Raw genomic sequence first — 20,730 nt, forward strand, 5'->3', positions numbered from 1 at the left:
CCGATTCAAAATAATTGGGATTCCTGTATCTTTTTCCCTTTTCATCCACTACTATTGTCAATTAATTATCCATTTCATCAAGACATAAGCAGGAAATGATGGAGAGGGAAAATGGCTTGCTATTGAGTCGAATTTATTTGAGCTGAAGCTAACTCAATCATATGCCAGAGAAACTGAGTTCTGGTACTATTGGTTAGGGACTGAAGACAAAAGCTGAAAATGAAAACAAATGGTATTGTATCATATAAAGTTATTTCCAAAATCTTTGCAAGTATTGCCTCAGAACTCGAATAACTCTTCTGAAGACCTTATTACACTTCAGAAAGTACAAAACCCAGGTGATGGTATAAATACATCAACAAATCAAAACATTTTATTAATTTCTCAAAATATTAACTTGTCAAACAGAGTAGTGATGTACATACTGTAAATATGTCGAAAACAATCCAATCATCATGTATTTTGCCTGTACCATGTCAACTGTTTTACTGGGCTTCGTCTACAGTCTTCCTCATAAGGGATATTACTTGAGCTGGCTCAGAAGCTCCAAACACTGAACTTCCTGCGACAATACAGTTTGCTCCAGATGAAGCTGCTACGTCAATGGTTGAAGGCCCTAAACCGCCATCAACCTGCAAAATAAAGCATGCTTTTTAATTAGTTGTCACTTAAAAATCGTCATTATAACAGAATTCTATTAGCTATGCTGAACAAGTAGACAGCAAAATATGCAAATAACCATGAGACAGTTTTTTTTTTTTTTTTTTAATGATAAGTAACCATGAGACAGTATTTGAAAAAAGAAATCTCCAGTAAATCCCAGAAGACGGTCAATTATAATGACTTGCCAGCAGAAGGTAACAAACAAGAGATTGACTTACCTCTATATCAAGTGCTGGGTATTTCTTTCTCAGCACACGGACCTGGACAAAGAAAACTAGAGAATTAGTCATGGGAAAGAACGAGAAATGCCAGTCACAAGAAGAGCTAAAACTCTATCAAAACCTTCTCCATCGTCTCTGGAATGAACTTTTGTCCACCAAATCCAGGTTCGACAGTCATTACAAGGACCATTTCCACAGGGTTTTCGCCTTCAATCTGTGAATTAAGGGAAAAACTATCATCTTATCAATTTAGAAGTCTCCAAAAAAGTATTTACTAATACTCAATTATACACAGGATACCAGAATCCTTAAGCCATTTCGGTAAGATTGAATATCACCATGATTTAGTTTATTCTACACATACAAAACCTAGCTGAACAATCTGAGAACATGAGAATCAGAGGAAGACATACCAGAGGATAAACTTCTTCAATGGGCGTCCCAGGCTTTAATGCCACCCCAGGCCTCATGCCCTTCGACTTAATTTGTTGGACTAGTTCTTGCCAATTTTCTGCAAGAAGTACCATGAGACTCCTTTGTCAAAACAGAAAAAAAGTAATCAAAGAATAAGATAAGTAATACTAAATAGAGCAAAAACAACATGTCAGACATCACAACTCACCTTTGGATACCTCAACATGAAATGTAAAACCAGAAGCGCCAGCTTTTCCCAAAGGTTCAACATAATCAAGAGGATTTGTGACCATGAGGTGGCAATCAAGATAGGCCCTGTAAGAGATGAAAATCAAAACTTCATTTAGCTATAGTGGTAAACTTGCACTAAAGAAAATTTATGTTCAAAAATTTGAAGTGAAGGCAAAAAAGGTGTTACGTTGTGTGCTTTCTCAAACTCTGAATGACAGGAGCACCAATAGTTAGATTTGGCACAAAATGCCTGCAGAAGAGGGGAAAACAATAATGTTAAGCAATTCACCAGTTACCAATGGGAAATCACTAGATAACATGCATTTATAGATGATACAAGACATTTCTTGTGTCTTATCCGCAAGTATCCAATCATTATTAGCAACAAAGGCCACTAATGAGCATAATATGGACTTGAGAACCATCCAAGTTACACACTAATAATTCTGAATTCAGGCGAGACAGCTCCTTCGCTGTTGAACAAGGTCAAGTGCCTACCTAAATTTTGTACTGTTTATTGGCAATTTATAACCCAAAAAAAAAAAGGCTTACTTTCATAATTTTTCCAAAGGAACATTCGAATATCTTGACCTGTGATCCCACCTCATGTTACATTTTTCACAGAGGCATCCCATCTAACAATCCTCCCTATTCTTCAGGATATAATACCCTCTAGATCCCAAGATATAGAGAACCCACATTCTGTCTACTATATAAAACATAGCCCGCACATCATTCACAGTCACAAATGCCAAAATGAGACGATTGCATTGGAAAGGTTATTATGTAACCATTGCTTACAATGAGACAATCACAAATACCATTAAGAGCATTGTGCACAAACAGTCCATGTTTTTTTCTTTCGGGTAAGAAAGTTTTGTTAAATCACTGATTATCTCAAAAGCTTAAACTACTAGAAAATGATAAATTTAATCATTTCACTAATATCCTACCACTCTTCTCAACAAGCGAGGTAGATTATTCAGTCAAGGTCGATCCTAAGACTATATCTCTAATTAAATCACCATTTATTCCAAAAACTTAAACCGATAGAAAATGATAAATTGATTCGTTTAACTAACATCCTAACATAAGTAATTGATTAACAACAACAACAAAGAAAGAATTTACAAGTACTAAATCTACGATAATATTAGGAACCAATTAGGTACAATTACTTTACACGTAAAATGCCACAAACAAACTTACTTAAAATACAAAAGTTCATGCCTCTGTTAATAAAAGTTCAAGACAATCAAACACTTCTCAATCATTGTACCATAATGTAAGACATAGACACACACAATTAAGTAAACATTTGAACAAAAATTCAGCAGAGAAAAGAAGAGAAATTCGAAACCCCAAAACTTGAAACCAATTCGAAAAAGGGCAGTGAAAAATACCCATCCTGCAAATGAACCGAAATAGATATCAGTTAGTGTTGAAATTTTTGTTGAACTATAATCATATCGTTAGAATTGATGTGCTTATATTAATCGAATTGTATACCATGATGTCCATGTGGAGCCAATCAGCGCCACAGTGGAGCATGCGTTGAGCCTCGGAGGCCAGATTGGCGAAGTCCGATGAGAGCATAGACGGTGCTATTTTCGCCGACACACCCATTTCTCGGTTTCGGATCCGACGATTGTTCTTCGGCTACCTCGGACTGTAACGGAGACTTGGAGATTGAGATTGCGATTGCAGGGTTGGTGGCACTTGATTAGAAACAAAAAGCGGCGTCGTTTTCGACGGCAGATGATTTTTGACCTTTTGAACGGTCCGTGTGCTTGTTTACCGAATTTTGCTTTACCAATAATCAGGTATTTTATCTATAAAAAATTAATAAATAAAAATAATCAGGTATTTCAATGATGACGTGTTCTCCAGTTACAGCAATAAATAAAGAAAAATATTAGATTTACAACACTAATACAATAACTGTACAATAATCCCTCACATGAGGGTAGGTCCCACATACTGGGACAATAATCAAATCCCATTTACTAACTTTATGTGTGTACATGTACAATTATAGGTTAATATTTCATCTCCAAGTTTGAAATGTTATAGTTATAGGATTAGCACCATGAGCACTGAACAATATCAAGATTATGTGAATATGTGATGAATAATGATCTACTTGTACGTGCTTGTTATTGTTATACACTTTTCCTTATGTGTTGTTTGTCGTGACAGTGTCATTTCAACAAATAAAAATTGTATCGAAGAGATATGGCGGATGCGAGCTTGTAACTTTTTTAATGGCTTCGATGTTGGTGCGACCAATTTTAAAAATTTGATTAAAGTGGTCTGCCACCCTCCCCAGTCTCTCACCCCACCTTAAGAGGGTGTACATTTATTTTGTAAGTTGATATGGCAATGACATGTACCACTATGCTAATGCGAAAGTACTATACTACGCTACCACATCAATGTTGGCACGTAAAATACACCTATGATTAGGTTAGCATTTTTCTTATCGGATTAAGGCTCTCTCTCTCTCTAAAAGGCCCGGCCCATTTTTAGGGAACAACGGGCCAAGCAATCTGTTAATTTAGGCTTCTAAAGTTCTTACAGACAAATCTAAAATTATTCATTAAAAAATTATATGAAACTGTTGAGAATAAATAATACAAATCTTTAAGGGTCATGGGAAACCATAAGAGGGGAGCAAAGCCACGTGGACGGCTCGTCCCATATGAAAATTTTCTTATTCCAAGATATCATTGATTGACTAATTGCGTTTCCAAATGCTTACAAAAATATATATATATAATAACACTAAAAATGACATTTTATTTTATTATTTTTCTTTTAGTAATACTATATATAATTTTTTATTTTTTAAAACAAAAATGAATGAGGCTTAATTTATGAGAAAGTGACATGGGCGAGTGGTAGGTGTGCTTGTGGCCTACACCATGTAAAGCTAGAAGACGCAACATTTATTCTTTGGGTGAGAATCGTTAATGATTTATTTACTTTTTATATTTTGGCCTTAAGCACTAGCAGACCAGTAGACGGTAAGTGGCCTCACATCTTCCACCTCACTCTTCTTTACTTTCACGGGCAATGCCCCCAGCCCATGCATGTGTTATGCACAACATTTTATTTTGTTTTCGCTGTACTTTATCTGGTTCATGGATTTCACAGGGGCCTTGGTTTTTCACACATAATCAAAAACAAAATGAAAACCAACCTACTAGGATAAAGTTTTAATTCTATTTTTAAAAAAAAAAAAAAAAAAAAAAAAATTAATTAGATAATTTTCTTTTAATTTATTGTTTGAACAAGTGGCTTTATATTCTCTTGGACATAGAGAGTAATACGAAAGTACCAGTATAGTGGTCAGTTGGCGAAGTACGGTACATGGTATTTTTTGAGTTTTTCATATACAATAGGGTTTTGTTATAAATACATTATGTTGTAACCCTAATTCATTATAGAATATAGTCGCACTCCTGTGAACGTAGGCATTAAGAATATGTTATGGTGTCTTGCTCTCTCTTTTTTATTTTATATTATTCATAATTATTGTGGACAGTAAGAACATTTAGTTTATTAAAATTCACATGTGAATCACATATTTTAAAAACATTTCAAAAATAGTGTCAGTTTAATAAACTGTATTGAAATAATTTTCTATACCCGTCTATGGAAGGAAAGAATTTGCGGATTAGAACCAGGAAGACTTGATGGCAAAAAGGTAACTTTTCATTTTGGTGAATTATTGAGAATGTATTGTAGTCATTATCAGTAGGAAATTTTCAAAACCAAATTGGGCCACATTTGTTTTTTGGGGGGATGGTTGGATAAGATTAACACTAAGATTTTCTAAGAAAAGTCAGAACCTTCTTGTTTCAAAGGGATTATGACATGCAAACCGCCCTTTCATTTTCTGCCAATCGCTTCACTCTGGCCTGGGTTACAGTGTTAGGTAGTTTAATTTAAATACCGTACCATTTTTTTTCCCCCTTAGTAAGGTAAAAAGCTGACATGCATTTTAACATATTTTTTAAAATAATAATAATAATTTGATGTGAATTTTATAAAAAAAATTGAACAATTTAGAAAATAGGGATTGATTACTAGACTCTTCGACCCTGTTTGAAAAATATAATTGATGTGATATAAGTTTAAAATAATATATATGGAAAAGTTTAAAAAAATAAAAAATTAAGAATGTTTTGAAGTTGATGATTTTTTAGAGAAGTGAAAATAAGAGAAGGGGAGGAAAAAATTAATTTCAAACGGGGCCTTTGTATGAGACAGGTGGGCTTAACATCCTAGGTTTACTCAGACAAGTGAGCTCCACAATCTGATGCTCTTAAGTCGTTTGAATTTATGTGAAATTCAGAGAGTTTTAATTGTAGTGGATTCTTGTCCATCACGTGCAACACCTTAGAATCGAGATCGTGTGCAATACCTAAAATATTGCACGTAATGCTGTAATGTAATATGGGGCCTAAAAGTGACAATACATATGAGAAAGAGATACACGATGACTTGCACGGTGCATGGGTAGTTGTCGGGTAGCCAAACCGCATTTTTTTGCCAAAATTGTAGTGGCTGAGTCGGATCTAAAATTCTAGTTCCGCCCCTAACCAAACTGCCTCATTTGGCTGTCTAAAAAAAAAAAAAAAAAAATTACCTCATTTGGCCGAGTCTACAACTACTAAAAAGGAAAATAAAGATCGAAAAGAAAGAGAAAGGGAGACAGATACCAAACCCTTCTATGGGGAAAACGAAGGCTGTTAATTGGTAATAAAGGCCATGCTTCTAACTTCAATTTGCTCTCCTTCCCCATCTCTTTCAAATGAAACTAACCAATGGACTTTATTCTATTCAAGTTAATTTGCTAGGACCCATCTTCATACATTCTTAACTCTTACAACAAACATGGACCATGTATTGGTTATTGTAAATATTACGGTTTCATTTGTTAATATTTTTTAGAGTTTTTTTTAAAAAAATAATTTTTAAAAAGTATTTTAATGTGACATGAAAATGAAAATAGTTATGAGAGGTATGTAAGTATACAATTTTTTTTAAAAAAAAATAAAATTATTTGTTAATATTTTTATTTTGAAAAAAAAAAAAAAAAGAAGCAAAAGGATAAATAAGAAAGTGTTATCTTCTTGCTGTAATCGAAAGTTAGTTAATCTGTTGGTTAATTCCATCATTTTCAACTTTATCCACATATAATCTCAATCACATCTCCCAAAATTTGTCTTTCATAATGAAAAAAAGAATAGAAAATAAAGATTAGTGGGACATGATTGAAGGTTGAAACGACTGGTCATTTTTTTATAAATTAATCTTTCACTCTCTTGCCGGTTTGTCAATCAGATTGATCATTGGGAGAGCTCATTTTATACGGTCATGGTAGAAAATAAGAGTTTTTTACTCACCAATAAACAGTCAATACGTCAGTTTAGTACACCAAAGCACCATAGGGTGAAAACACCCAATCACACCAAATTCATACACCCAACCCACTGAAACCCATCCCCATTCTCCATCACCGCCTACCCAACTCAACCTGCCACTGCAACCGGAGTCGCCACCAATGGGCCGGTCGGCGAAGTCAGAGTCGATTTGGGCTGACGGTGACTAAAAGTCCGGCCGACAATGAGTGACGCCCAGACAGAAGGGTTGGCCCGAAGGCCAACCCCAGACCTCGGGGGTGGCTGGGCGACCGCCCAATGGACCGGGGGTAGCCGCGCGGCCACCCCCCAGTGGCCGGGGGTGGCCGTGCAGAGCCTGGGGTGGCCATCGGGCCAGCTCTAGATCCATCTAGGGCTGGCCCGAAGGCCACCCCTAGACCTCGAGGACGGCCGCGCGGCCGCTCCATGGACCGGAAGTAACTGTGCAGCCACCCCCGACCAACTTTGGGTCCAAGAAGAATTGACAGGACTACTCACCTCGTTCGGCTTCGTCTCGTCATCCGTAGAGTTGCCGATCTCGAGTGTCCAGCGCGGAGTTGCCAATCTCGGGTGTTCGGTGTGGCCACGTGGGGCAGTGGCTCTATGGCTGGGAGGATTTTTTGTTTTTGTTTAGGGTGAAAGAAGGAGGGATGATCTGGTGTTTTGTCAATATTTACCTTTTTTGTGTTTTTTTTGTTCCATGTTGATATGTCAATCTCTTATTGGTGGGCAGAAAGGCCTTGGTTTTTGCCACCACCGAATAGAAGTTATTCTCGATCACCGATGGTTGTGGCCAAGCGGAGCTCCTCCCGAATTGGCTCGGGTTCGCCACCGCATATTGGAGTTCGTGCATGATGTCTTTCTTTCTTCCTTTTTGTCAAAAAAAAAAAAAAAATTCATAACAAAGTGTTTCATCAATTCAATATAGTAAATTAATATTTATCTTTAAAATACACAGATAATTATATGCTCTAATAATAAATATTAGTTTAATGTACGAAGTTAAAAGAGTTTACTCTATACCGATTTAAAGGGATAACTTTTTTTTTTTAAAAAAAAAAACCCTTAAATTAAAGTGACCCATCAAACTATCAAATTAAAGTGTGTCAAAAATTTCATTTTTTTTTTTATAATATTCTTATAATACTCTTGCTACGTGTCATATTTTTCATTAAAAAATAATAAAAAATTTAAAATCAAGGAAAAATATATATTTATATACATTTTAGTTTTTTTTCATATTTTTTCTTAATATATTTTGGAGAGTGATTTTTTGTTTTTTATTTTTATTTAAAAGAGTTTTATGATATAACATAAATATGAAAATTATTTTTGTATTTTTAAGAGTATTTTCAGTTTTAAATTATTGGTTAATATTTATATTTTAAAAACAGAAGACAAAAAAATTGTAACTCGCATATTCTTGTCTGCCGTCTGAAGGGACATATGCAAGATTTAATAAAGTCTTTGGTTTTTTTTTTTTTTTTTTCCAATCCAAAGAACATTAAAAAAAAAAAAAAAAAAACCCAACAAATTTGATCATTTATACTGGCATTTTATAAAGTTGACAAAGCATGGGATTCAAAGTTGTGGAATGGATTCAAAGTAACTAATTCTTATAGCTTCTTTTATTTATTTATTTATTTATTTTGTTGGGTATGATGTAATTCTTTGACCACATATTGGTGGGAATTTGTTTGGCATGCACATAATTGCCACATGATTAATGTAGTACATATTAGATTGCCCATTTTTCATGTGGAGAAGCTGTGGTCAACCTTGTGCCTTATGACCAATTGCCGGGCGTGTCTCAAGCGTGTTTTTAGGCTCTTAGTCTTAGCTGTCTTTCTTGACAGCCACAGCAGGCTGCAGCCATCGTTTCCTTCCCTTTTTTTAATTGTCATTTTTTTTCTTTCATATTTGGTGCAAATATTTATCCTCAGCATATTTTCAACGAAAAATGATTTTCTTGAAATTTTTTTTTGGCCGTTTGACTTTTACATAAAAATTACAAACGACTAAAAATTACCAGTGACAAGATTTTATCACTTGCCGGCAGAATTCCGACCACTTTTATCGAATTTTCGACTACTGTTGCTGGAATCTAGCGGTACTGGCTGGAATCCGATTGTATTGACCATATGCCGATCAGTTTCACTGAAATCTAGCCAAGTACGGTTGGATTCAGGTAAAAGTGGCCGAATGTCGCCGAATTCCGGCAGAAATTTTCAGATTTCGACAAAAAATTTAAAATTATGGCATGTTTTGCTAGATTTTAGCAATCGATACTAAAAATTCGGGAACCTTCTGCGATAGATTTTGGCTACCAACAAACTCCAATACTCGGCTGGGACGGATTCTCACAAATGTGCTTGCAAAAATAAAGAGATTAAATTCAAAACACGACATAAAAAAATTAAAGAAGCTTTTACGATCAAACTGAAAATAATTTTCGTTGACCATCATTTTCAATTACACCAAACATAAAAAAATACATAAAAAAAAAAATATTTTACATCCAAACAAACCGAGCATTAATTGTTAATTTATGATTTCATATTTCTTTGCTTGTCAAAATCCTACCATAAAAGATGAGCCTACATGTGACATAAAAACCACAAGAAAAATAAAATGTGTACTTTTTAAAAATATATGTGAGTGCTTTGATTATTCTATTAAAAAATTATGTAATAATTAACAAACGTCAGTTCAATTGATTAAATTGGAATGCAAGCAGACTTTTTTTTTCTCAGATGAATTGAAAGTGGACAATTGAGAGAGATCCATGCCAAAATCCCCGCATAATAACTCTCTCAGATTTTATTTTTTTTAGATAAGTCCAAAAATGAAGTTCTCAAATTTTAATATTAAAATGGTAAAATCTGAATGGTTTAATTTAATTTAAACAATAGTTAAAATTTTGAAAAATTATCATAAATTTACCAAGACGTAAAGGTTGCTAATTCCCAAATACAAATAACCCGAACAGACAAATCATTTTTTTTACTTAATTATTTTATTAATTAAAGCAATATTATGAAATAATTATGATATAAAAATATAATTTTTAACATTATTTATGTGTTAAAATATAAAGAAATGATATTTATACACTAAATTTATACCATTTTTACACAACACATTCATTCATATATATATATATATATATATATATATATATATATATATATTTATTGTGTAATGATATTTGCACAAGAATCTGTATGGTTGATAATAAAAAAAAAATATTAAAATATTATTAACCATATGAATTATTATATTTCATTCCAAAAGATCCGAAAAAGGCGAACCTTTCTCCTTCTCGCTCACAAATATCACAAGTCCCACTGTAAAACAGAAAAATAAAAATGAAAAAGTAAAAATCAGGAAGCCCACGAGCTCCAAACAAAACCTCCCAAGCGGGTCCCGTTCTCTGTAAAATCCACTTAGACTTGCACTCTCCTACTTTGATTATATAACTTCCCTTTCGAGGCCTCTTTCTCTCTCTCCCTCTATGTCTTGACTCTCAAAGATCTATTTCAGACTCACTTTTATGCTCGCCTTTCACATAACGCCAAAAACTGTCCTCCTCTTCCTTCTTCACCCAGTTCCACTTTCTCTCTCTCTCTCTCTCTCTCTTCTGCAAAAGCTATCTTAGCGCTATGTGGGCTCGTGACGATTAGACTGGTATTGGGTTAGAGACAGAGAAAGACTGAGATAGATGGGTTCGTGTGTATCGGTGCATAGGAGCTCTGACTCCGCCATGAAACTCAGATTATCGTTTGCGTCCAAAGACGACAAGCTCGTCATCCCACCCTCACCCATCAAGGAAACTCCGACCAATGGGATCATCATCAACAACAACAACAACAACAACAACGTTGTGGCTGTTAAGTCTCAGCAGTCGCCTTTTCGGTCAGGCGCTAGTTTTGGAGGATACGGTATGGTTCTTATTAATTTTTTTTTTTTTAAAAAAAAAATTCGGGTAGAGAGTTGGTTTTATTTGATTATATGGCGCAAGAAATCAAATGGGTTTTTCTTTTTCGTTCTGTGTATAAAAGTTATTGTCTTGTATAATATTTCATTGTTGGATTTTCTTAGTGATATTCGATCTGAAATGAAATTGGCGTGGGGTCTGCATATTTGTTTTTATATGGTTGAAGAAATCATTTTATTAGTTGGTTGGCTTTTATATTTGCCCGCCATACTGTGAATGACGTGTGTTCGGTGATTGAGCTTCCTTTTTTTATTTCGTTTGATGGATTAGATTTTTAATTTTTAATTTACTTTTAAGGGAGGGGATTGTTTGGTTTACTCAATTCATTCATCAGGGAATATCACTTTTTGTTTTATGTAATTACTAGAAATAAATCGGTGGTCAAAAAAAAAAAAAGATTACTTCACATGAATCGGTTTGTTTGACTGTGATAAAATTCATGACTATGGATTTTCCTCCTTGGATTTATCGTCTTCACTTTTTCTCATTGATGTCTTTATTTTGATTTTTTTTTTTTTTTTTTACCTAATCTAATATGACCAAATTCAAGTAGACTCTTTTATTCTTATTGCTAATCTAATAGGCCTGAATTTATTGAGGACAGTGAACGAAAATAGATATGTTCGTTGCAAATAGGACTAAGATGGGGTTGTGATGGATGAAGCTGGTATCCAGTCTTGTTGCTCTGAAAATGGCATCTGAAACAATTAAGGAAACCTTCTTTTGTTTTTTATTATTGTAATTCAAACATAGTCATAACAAAATACTATGTGGTTGCCCTGCTAGAATGGGGATTATGGTTTTTGCATTCTCGACCGGAACTGTTGTGTAGATGATGTGCATATGGTGTGGAGGGAATCTCCAGATTTTACCAGAAACTTGATAGTGCAACAGGTGAAGCAGAGCAGGGCTTAAGCTTTACTGTGGCAATGTTTGAACTCTAAAATCCTAAATGCCTTTCACATAAACACAGAGTTGGTAGAAAGCCCTTTTCGCTGTGCTTTCATTACTGTTTGGAATTTTCAGTAGATACAGAAGTGTTATTATCTCCAATGAATATCTTCTTGTATTTTATTATAGATGTCGAATTATTTAGCTGGTCCCTGCCTTTGAAAATGATGTATATCAATGGACCATTACTCCATTGGTTTAGGAACATGTTTATGAAATGCATCTTCTGCTGGAGGTAGTGACTCTTGTGGATCAAATCGTGTACATCCAAGGCTGTGTGATGGATGAACCACTTTATAGGATACGGAAAGGTTAATCAGATTTAAGTGAGTTGCTAAGAAAGAAGATAATATAATATCAGGAAATTAGATGGAATATCTTCAGGAGAACTTGTTATTGAACATTAAAGGAATGCCGCCCCTGCAAGATGAAGGTAAGAATCATGTTTTGGTTTCTTGTCGCTTGTGTGATTTCCTGAAAAGTGAGTTTTAATAGTATTTTTGCGATGTCCATTGAGAACCGTTACATTACAGCTCTTTTTCTTTTTTTTCTTTTTTGTTTCTATATTGGTTATTATTCTTGTGCCTATTTTAGCCTTAAAGTTGAATTATATCTTGCTTATTTTGCAGGTAGCACAGAGGAAACCTTTTTTGATTCCCAAGCCTGGTTAGAGTCAGATTGCGAGGATGATTATTTTAGTGTCAATGGTGGTAAGAATACAAATGCTTTGAGCCATTTTTCTTGCAAGCATGGATGAAAACAAATTTCTTGACTTGGATAGTTTGCATATAGTGATTGTCTTGATTCCATACGGTTGTTACCTAAACTGCATAAGGAATGAAGAATGCAGAAGGTAGACATGTGGAAATATTAGCTGGTTGGCCCCCATCCAATTTGTTGTGTTCATGGTCTGTTTTGCAGATTTTACCCCCTCCCGTGGCAACACTCCAGTCCATCATAATCTCTCTGTCGGGACCCCTAGAGTCAACAAGACCCATTTTGAGGACAGAAGTCCTGGTTCCATACCTGTAACATCCCCAACAGATAAGAAAAAGAAACTGTCTGAACTTTTCCGAGAGAGCAGCAGACATGACCAAGATGTCGACGACCTAAATACCTCCGGCAACCAGAACATAGCCAACGGAAACATGCAAGCTCGACCAACCGTACTTGACCTCCCTCCAAAGTCAGCACATGGCACCCCTTATCGGACTAATTCTGTATGTAGTAGTGAATGGACTGCTAATGGAGATCACCCCTTAACAGAGAAGGAAAAACCAATCAAGTCTGTGCAGTGTTGTCTTCCAAGCTTGATTTCATGCCGTACCTTTAGTGAGAGGAAGAAGAAGATGGACCCTGCTATAGCTGTAGATGATCAACCAACACCTCTGGACTCTGGTACAAGATAGATGAAAGAATCCAGGATCTTGAATCTTTGGATCACAACTTCTGTGCCACTCTGACTTTCACTTTCTTCAGATTTTGTAAAGTGTAAGTGATATCTGTTAAAAGAACTCGATATATGGATCCATGGGCATGTAAAAACGAAATAGTGGAGATGTTCTATATCAAACTCCAGCGAGGAATTTTACTCTCTCCATCAATCTCAGAAAATGAGGTCGTATCTTCAGGTTGGAAGTTTTTCTTCATTTTCGTAATGTTGAGGGAATAAAATGTAATTATGTACTTCTTGCTAAAAAAGAGTCAAAATATGCAAATTATATTATTATGTTTTTCTTCTGCTTAAACTTTCATTGTTTCACTATATATTTAGTAGTGTCTCTAAAATCTGGTATTGATCATCTAATAATATGGGAAAATTGTTAAGTCGTCCCTTTGGTTTGACCTTGTAACAAATAAATTGTTACAGATTTACGTGGTTTCAAAATGAACTTATAAAACGATTCCTTCTCAAATTACAAATTTACTTTCAAATAAAAATTAAAAATAAAATAAAATAGTTTGGGATGGAGTTAGCCACTCCTATTATCAACCCTTGTGGTTATTTGGCCACCCTGTAATTGACCGAGGAGGTGGTCAATTCACCTCAAGGCCATGGTTAAAACCTTATAAAGCCTTGTAAAGATGGTGGTATAGGGGGAATCATTCGGCTTTAAGTGGGTTCAGACTTCTTCAAGTGAAACGGATAAGATTTATTTTATTATTAATTTTTTTTTTTTTAGTGTACATGTTGTCATGTAAAATGCAAAATAATATTATCAATGTAACAATTCATTTTACTTGAAATACTTGTAAAAATAAAAATAAAAAATAAAAAATCATGCATTTTACTTGAAATAAATAGGATTTTGTTGTATTTGAGTTTAGATGGAGGATCCTGATATGCTCTTCAAGTTTTGCAAGGTTGCCCATTTATTTGACTTAAGACGGCCCAAAGAAGGTCAGCACATGGTATTTCTTCAGTTCCAAAGGGCTCATTGGATAAAGGTTGAAACATTTGTGGCTTTCCATCACTTGAACTTTATTTAAATTCCACGCTTCAGGGCTCAGGCATAACATAACCCGCAAATCACTTAAATTGAAGGACCATCTTGGCACCGTCGAAGACCCATGCTCAGCCCAGCAATTGCCCAGTTGATCCATTGAAAGGCAGCACAGACAAGATTACAGATTTACAAAGCTAGTACATTTTTACAATGGCGGATCCTTCCTACTATCAATATGCTATATATTGAAAATGCTAATAGAGAATCTGGTTGAAGCGACCCGTCGTACGTGCTTAGATTATGAGTGTGAAGGTTCGCGCTGAAGGTCGACGGAAACACTCCAAAAATGTTTGAGATCGATCAGTTGAACGATCTTTCAGTCTGTGGTCAGATTACTGTACGTGCTAGCTGAATGGATTGGATTTCAACTAAGTCTCATTTTAGGATGACTATAAGTCTTGTGGGGGGCGTACCTGTAGTATATATATATATATATATATATATATTAGTGCTACGTGCCCAAGGAAATTCCCATTGGACAATGACAAGGACAGTGAAAAAGTTGCAAATTAAAATCTTAGATTCTCAAATTATGTAATTTTTTTTAAGCATCAAAACGCTTAGAAAATATCACATATTAAAAATTTGGCATTTTAGAGTTAAGAATTAGGAATGACTTCACAAAAATGTATCGAATTATACGTCGTTTTGAGATAAGGGTATTGAACTAGCAAACGTTTCAAACTGAGGTATCCAAGTTTTCAAACGTCTCACTTAAAAAATACGGTTATTTTGAGTATTTCGTTAGAATTTAACAGCAAATCCTAACGAAGTACCCTTAAGTGAGATGTTTGAAAACTTAGATACCCCAGTTTGAGACGTTTGCTAGTTCACTACCCTTATCTCAAAACAGCATATAATTCGATACTCTTTTGTAAAGTTATCCCTAATAATTGAATATATTTTTATCAGGTTCTTGCTCTTTATGTTAAAAAAAAAAAAAAAAAAAAAAACAAAAAACTGTATGTTGATTTTAGGAAGAAATTTCTTTACAAAAGTGAAAATGAAGCCTTTTAGGAGGAAAATTCTTTCTACTAATTGCCTCGATAATATGTCACATTCTTAATAGGTGGTATTTTTCATGCGTTTAGTTGCCTAAAAAGAGTCTGAATTACATAATTTAAAAATCTACAAAGAAATTGTAAGAATCTTGATCCTAATCCAAAAGTTGCAAGAGTATGGAATGCGCTTAAAGACTAATTAGTGTGGAAGGGAAAATTCTGTCAAAGGCCATTTATAAGAATAATGACAATTACAGGTGGGGTTCCTTTATGCACATGACTATTGTGTCCATTAATGTCCCTCAATTGCAACACCTTTTTGACCACGTACAAAATTGTATAATTGTTTTTTTTTTTTTTTTTTTTTTATGAATAAGTGAAAACTTTTATTACCAACAACCAAACATTACAACCAAAAACTGTCCAACCAAAACAGAGGACAAAACCAGAGCAAACTGAAGCTCACACCCACCAAACAAAACCAGAACAGCAAAGACTACAAGAAACTAAACCAGAACAGAAAAAGATAAGTTCCAGTTTAAACAGAGATTAACACTCTCCCTAGTCTTTGCGAATCTACCATTTCTAGAAAATCGGGAATGAACATCCCAATAGATCGATCGAAGCACTTGCTCTTCAGTTTTGGGACATCCATTGTGCTTAATTTCATTTCTAGCTCTCCACAGATGATAAACAGCAGATTGTAAGACTAATCTACAAAGAGCACCCCACATTCTCTTAGTTTTCCACTGCCTACAGCCTGTATCCAACACATTCAGCCAGTCAATATCAGGATTTTCAATATTACATCTCTGCATACAATTTTTTCAGATTCTGGAACTAAAGCTACATCGAAAGAACAAATGGTCCCGGCTTTCCAACCAGTGGCGGAGACAAAGGGGGGCGGGCAGGGGGCGCCCGCCCCCCCTAAATGGCTGAGAAATTTTTTTTTTTACAGATATTTTTTAAAAAAATTACATTAAAAAGAAGAAAAAAAAATTGTTGATGCTAGCCCGCCCCTCCTGCTGATAACAAACGGAAAAAAAAATAATAATAAAAAAATTACATTTACATGGAAAAACCAACCGTCAAAGAAAATTTTATCAAAAAAAAAAAAAAACCAACAACAATCATTAAATTCTCACTTGCTCAGGAAGAGGAACAGTCGAACGAACAATTTTGTGGAAAAAAAAATACCAATCTGCAAAAGCCAACCATAAGAAGCCATTAAGCCAATAATACAAATCTTCTTCTCTGACCTCCAGCATCTGCACCACCTCCTCGCTCCTCGGCAAACTGCAGTCGGCAATATCTCGCATGGTAAGCACTAAGCAAGCCATCTACCTTTTTTTCTTTTCTTTTCTAGTACTGGGCAATGGGCATAGACGCATAGTGGATGAGACGAATAATAGACTGCAGATTTTCTTTCATTTGCTTTTTTCTTTCAAGATAACTAGATAAGGGGCGATTGGGCGAAATATGTGGTTGAGAGGTTCACGACTTTTCAACGTTACCAGATTTTTTTATTTTTTATTTTTTCTTTCTTTCTTTCTTTTTGTTTTGTTGATTTTCTTTCTTTCCTTTTTTTCTTTTGTTTTTCCAACTTATCTTGACTTTTCAACGTTGCCTTTTCAGGATTTTTTTTTTTTTTTTTCTTTTTGTTGACTTATCTAACTTTTCATTTTTTTTTCTTTTTATTTTGTTGACTTCTCTAACTTTTCAATTTTTATTTTTTATTTTTTTTGTTTTGTTTTGTTAATTTATTGACTTTTCAGATTTATTTTTTTTGCCTTTTTGTTTTGTTGACTTCTTTTCAAGTTTTTTTTTTTTTTTTTTTTTTTTTTGAATTGTTGCAATGTGAGTCATGTGACTTGTCAGGCCCACAACCGCATTTTTTTTCTTTTTCTTTTTTTTATTAAGTTAATTTTCTTTGTATTGCTTTTCTTTATTACTTACGGTCATTGCAAATTGCAATTTGAAGCATATATAATTTTATTGACTCATCTTTTTTATTATAGTTTTTTATTTATTATTCTGATGAGAACAACATTGTCATTTTTTATTTTTATTTTTATAAGGTTTTCTTTATACTTTGGGATTGGTTCAACTGGCCAAGTGACAAGTTTCAGTAGAATTTTTGCCACTCTCAGGTATGTTATTTGCTATTGTTTGTTAATTTGTTAGATTAATAGCTATCAGAATATGCTAATAATTTTATTAGAATATCATTAGAGTATGTGTCATTAGGCCATTAGTTGTTTAGTGTGAAAAGTCTTAATACTAATAGATAAATAAACTTTCAGGTTTCCAAAAACTCTTAAATTACAACATGAGCAAGTCAAAAACAATTGATGCATTTTTTAAGAAAAAAGATGCTGATTCAAATTCTAAAACGTCTTACTCAACATCTAATCATCAAACTTTAGCTCCTGAGCAAGTTGCTTCTAAGATGCCAAGAATTGAATTTCAAGAAGTTGAGTTAGTTGACATTTCTACCCTACAACATGATCCAGGGTTACGTCCTCAAATGTGGGAATATCCTGTTAATCAACAGGATGAAATTAGACATGCTTATCTTAAAGACGGTCCATATAGATTCATTCCTCCTGATAGTCCTGGATCTCCGTTTTCAGGAAAAGGAAAAAATCGTCGGAGATTTCAATCATCTTGGTATAAAATGTTTCCTTGGTTAGAATACTCTCCTACAAAAGATGCTGCTTATTGTTTACCCTGTTATCTATTTTGTTAAAAGCCAACGGGACGGTTTGGAGCTAATGCATTTACTATTGACGGATTTCGTAATTGGAAGAAGGTTAATGATGGTATGAATTGTGCTTTTTTGGTCCATATGGGAAATGGGCCATGTTCACCTCATAATAATGCTGTTAAGTATTGTGACACTTTGATGAATCAATCTCAACATATTGATAAGGTGATAGATAAGCAAACTTCAGAAGAAAAAATGAACAATCGATTGCGATTGAAGACTTCAATTGATTCTATTCGGTATTTAATATCTCAGGGATGTGCTCTTAGAGGTCATGATGAAAGTCCCGATTCATTAAATCGTGACAATTTTCTTGAGTTGATAAAACTTATCTCCATATACAACGAGGATGTTGCTAAGGTTGTTTTAGAAAATGCTCCACAAAATGCTAAATATACTTCACATCATGTCCAAAAAGAGATTTTACATGTCTTGGCAAAGAGGGTACGAGATGCAATTCGTGAAGAAATTGGTAAATCAAAATTTTGCATTATTGTTGATGAGGCACGAGATGAGTCTAAGAGAGAACAAATGGCTATTGTATTGAGATTTGTTGACAAAGATGGATTTATACAAGAACGCTTCTTTGATATTATTCACGTTAAAGATACATCGGCGTTGACCTTAAAAAATAATATATCTGATGTTCTTTCTCGATATTGTCTTGATATTCAAAGTATTCGTGGACAAGGGTATGATGGTGCTAGCAATATGCGTGGTGAATGGAAAGGATTGCAAGCATTATTTCTTAGTGATTGTCCTTGTGCATACTATGTTCATTGTTTTGCTCATCGATTGCAATTAGCATTAGTTGTTGCATCTCGAGAGGTAATTTATGTTCATGAGTTCTTTTCAAATTTGAATTTCATTATCAATGTGGTTGGTGCTTCATGTAAACGTCATGATGAACTACAAGCAGCTCAAGCAGCAGAAATCGCACATTTGATAGCTATTGATGAACTAGAAACTGGAAAAGGAGCTAACCAAATTGGCACTTTGAAACGAGCTGGTGATTCTCGATGGGGTTCTCATTATCATTCTATTTGTAGCCTAATAAGGGTGTTTGGTCCTACTTGTTCAGTGCTTGAAAATATTATCAAAGGAGGATCTACTTACTCTCAACGTGGGGATGCTAATGCTGCTTATAAAATGATTACATCCTTCAAATTCATATTCATTTTACATTTGATGATGAAAATCATGGGTACTACCGATTGTCTTTGTCAACATTTACAGCAAAAATCTCAAGACATCTTGAATGCTATGAAGCTAGTTTCTAGTACAAAAACACTCCTCCAAAAATTGAGAGATGAAGATTGGGATAATTTGCTTGAGGAAGTAGTATCTTTCTCCAAGAAATTTGAAATTGACATTTCAGATTTGAGTGCTCGTTATGTTGAAGGTCGAGGTCGTCATCAACGGGATCACATCACGGTCGAGCATCATTATCATTTTGACATATTCAATGCTACTATAGACTTTCAATTGCAAGAGCTCAACAGTCGATTTGATGAAGGAGCAATAGAACTTTTGACACTTAGTTCATCTTTGAATCCAAATGATGCTTATAAATCCTTTAACATTGATGATATTTGTAGTCTTGTGGAGAAGTACTACTCTCTTGATTTTTCTGAGCAAGAGAAAATTCATTTGAGATATCAGTTGAAGCATTTTGAACTTGATGTGCTTAATCATCCAAAATTAAAAAACTTGTCTTCCACTGCGGAATTATGTCGAGGATTGATAGAGACAGGAAAATCAGAGATATACTATCTTATTGATAGATTGATTCGTCTTATTTTGACTCTTTCAGTGTCTACGACGACTACTGAACGGACGTTTTCAGCTATGAAGATTGTTAAAACAAGACTTCGTAACAAAATGGAGGATGAGTTTCTTGCAGATAATTTAGTTGTCTACATTGAAAAGGAAATTTCTGAAAGTTTCAATTCAGATTTGATACTTGATGATTTTGTTTCTCTAAGGGCGCGTAGGATGCAATTTTAGACACTTTGTACTTTTGTATTTTGTGTTTTTTATTTTGTATTTTTTTTTTTTTTTTTTTGTATTAGTGCCTACATGTTAACTGATACATCAATTTGGCATATATTTGTGAAGTTTGATAGCTACATTTTTTGTGATACATATATTATGTTATAATTTATATTTTGAATTATTATTACCATACTTTTATGTATTATAATAAAAATCTAGTATATGTATATAAAAAAAAATTATTATTTTAATTCCGCCCCTACTAAGATAGATTCTTGGCTCCGCCACTGTTTCCAACCCATGTCTACAGAAACCACACTGAGTGTCCCCTTTGTATCCCCAAACCAAAAGCCTATCTCCAGTAGTAAGGTGGTTTCTCACAGCCAACCATAACAAGAAAGCTTGCTTAGGAATTGCATAAGGGAACCAAATAAGAGACCACCAAATAACCTCCGGTTTTTTTTTCCGCAAAGCATTCCAGGTATCGAAACTCACATTAATTCTTTTACGAGCCACAGTCCAAACAGGATTATCAGAATCTCCTAAATTAATTT

General features: G+C 34.3%; 1 protein-coding gene and 2 pseudogenes across 1 annotated transcript; 2 read left to right on the top strand and 1 right to left on the bottom strand.

Annotated features, from left to right (window-relative positions):
* Positions 1-476: 476 nt before the first annotated feature.
* On the bottom strand, positions 477-3,293 carry LOC133860608 (ribulose-phosphate 3-epimerase, cytoplasmic isoform-like; annotated as a pseudogene).
* A 7,139-nt stretch (positions 3,294-10,432) lies between these two features.
* LOC133860008 (uncharacterized protein At3g27210) lies at positions 10,433-13,654 on the top strand. The gene is made up of 3 exons (XM_062295628.1): positions 10,433-10,899; positions 12,536-12,616; positions 12,828-13,654. The coding sequence occupies exons 1-3, from the start codon at positions 10,680-10,682 to the stop codon at positions 13,313-13,315; spliced, it is 789 nt and encodes a 262-aa protein (XP_062151612.1). The 5' UTR covers positions 10,433-10,679; the 3' UTR covers positions 13,316-13,654.
* A 4,089-nt stretch (positions 13,655-17,743) lies between these two features.
* Positions 17,744-20,188, top strand: LOC133860609 (uncharacterized; annotated as a pseudogene).
* Positions 20,189-20,730: the final 542 nt, after the last annotated feature.

The sequence above is a fragment of the Alnus glutinosa genome, chromosome 2, assembly GCF_958979055.1.
Source record: "Alnus glutinosa chromosome 2, dhAlnGlut1.1, whole genome shotgun sequence".
Taxonomy (NCBI): Eukaryota; Viridiplantae; Streptophyta; class Magnoliopsida; order Fagales; family Betulaceae; genus Alnus; species Alnus glutinosa.

Bases quoted from the DNA above. Each gene is read 5' to 3' on its own strand.
- LOC133860008 (XM_062295628.1), top strand. From the start codon at position 10,680: ATGGGTTCGTGTGTATCGGTGCATAGGAGCTCTGACTCCGCCATGAAA. The intron at 10,900-12,535 runs GTATGGTTCTTA...CTTATTTTGCAG, and splicing joins CGCTAGTTTTGGAGGATACG to GTAGCACAGAGGAAACCTTT. The intron at 12,617-12,827 runs GTAAGAATACAA...TCTGTTTTGCAG, and splicing joins TTATTTTAGTGTCAATGGTG to ATTTTACCCCCTCCCGTGGC.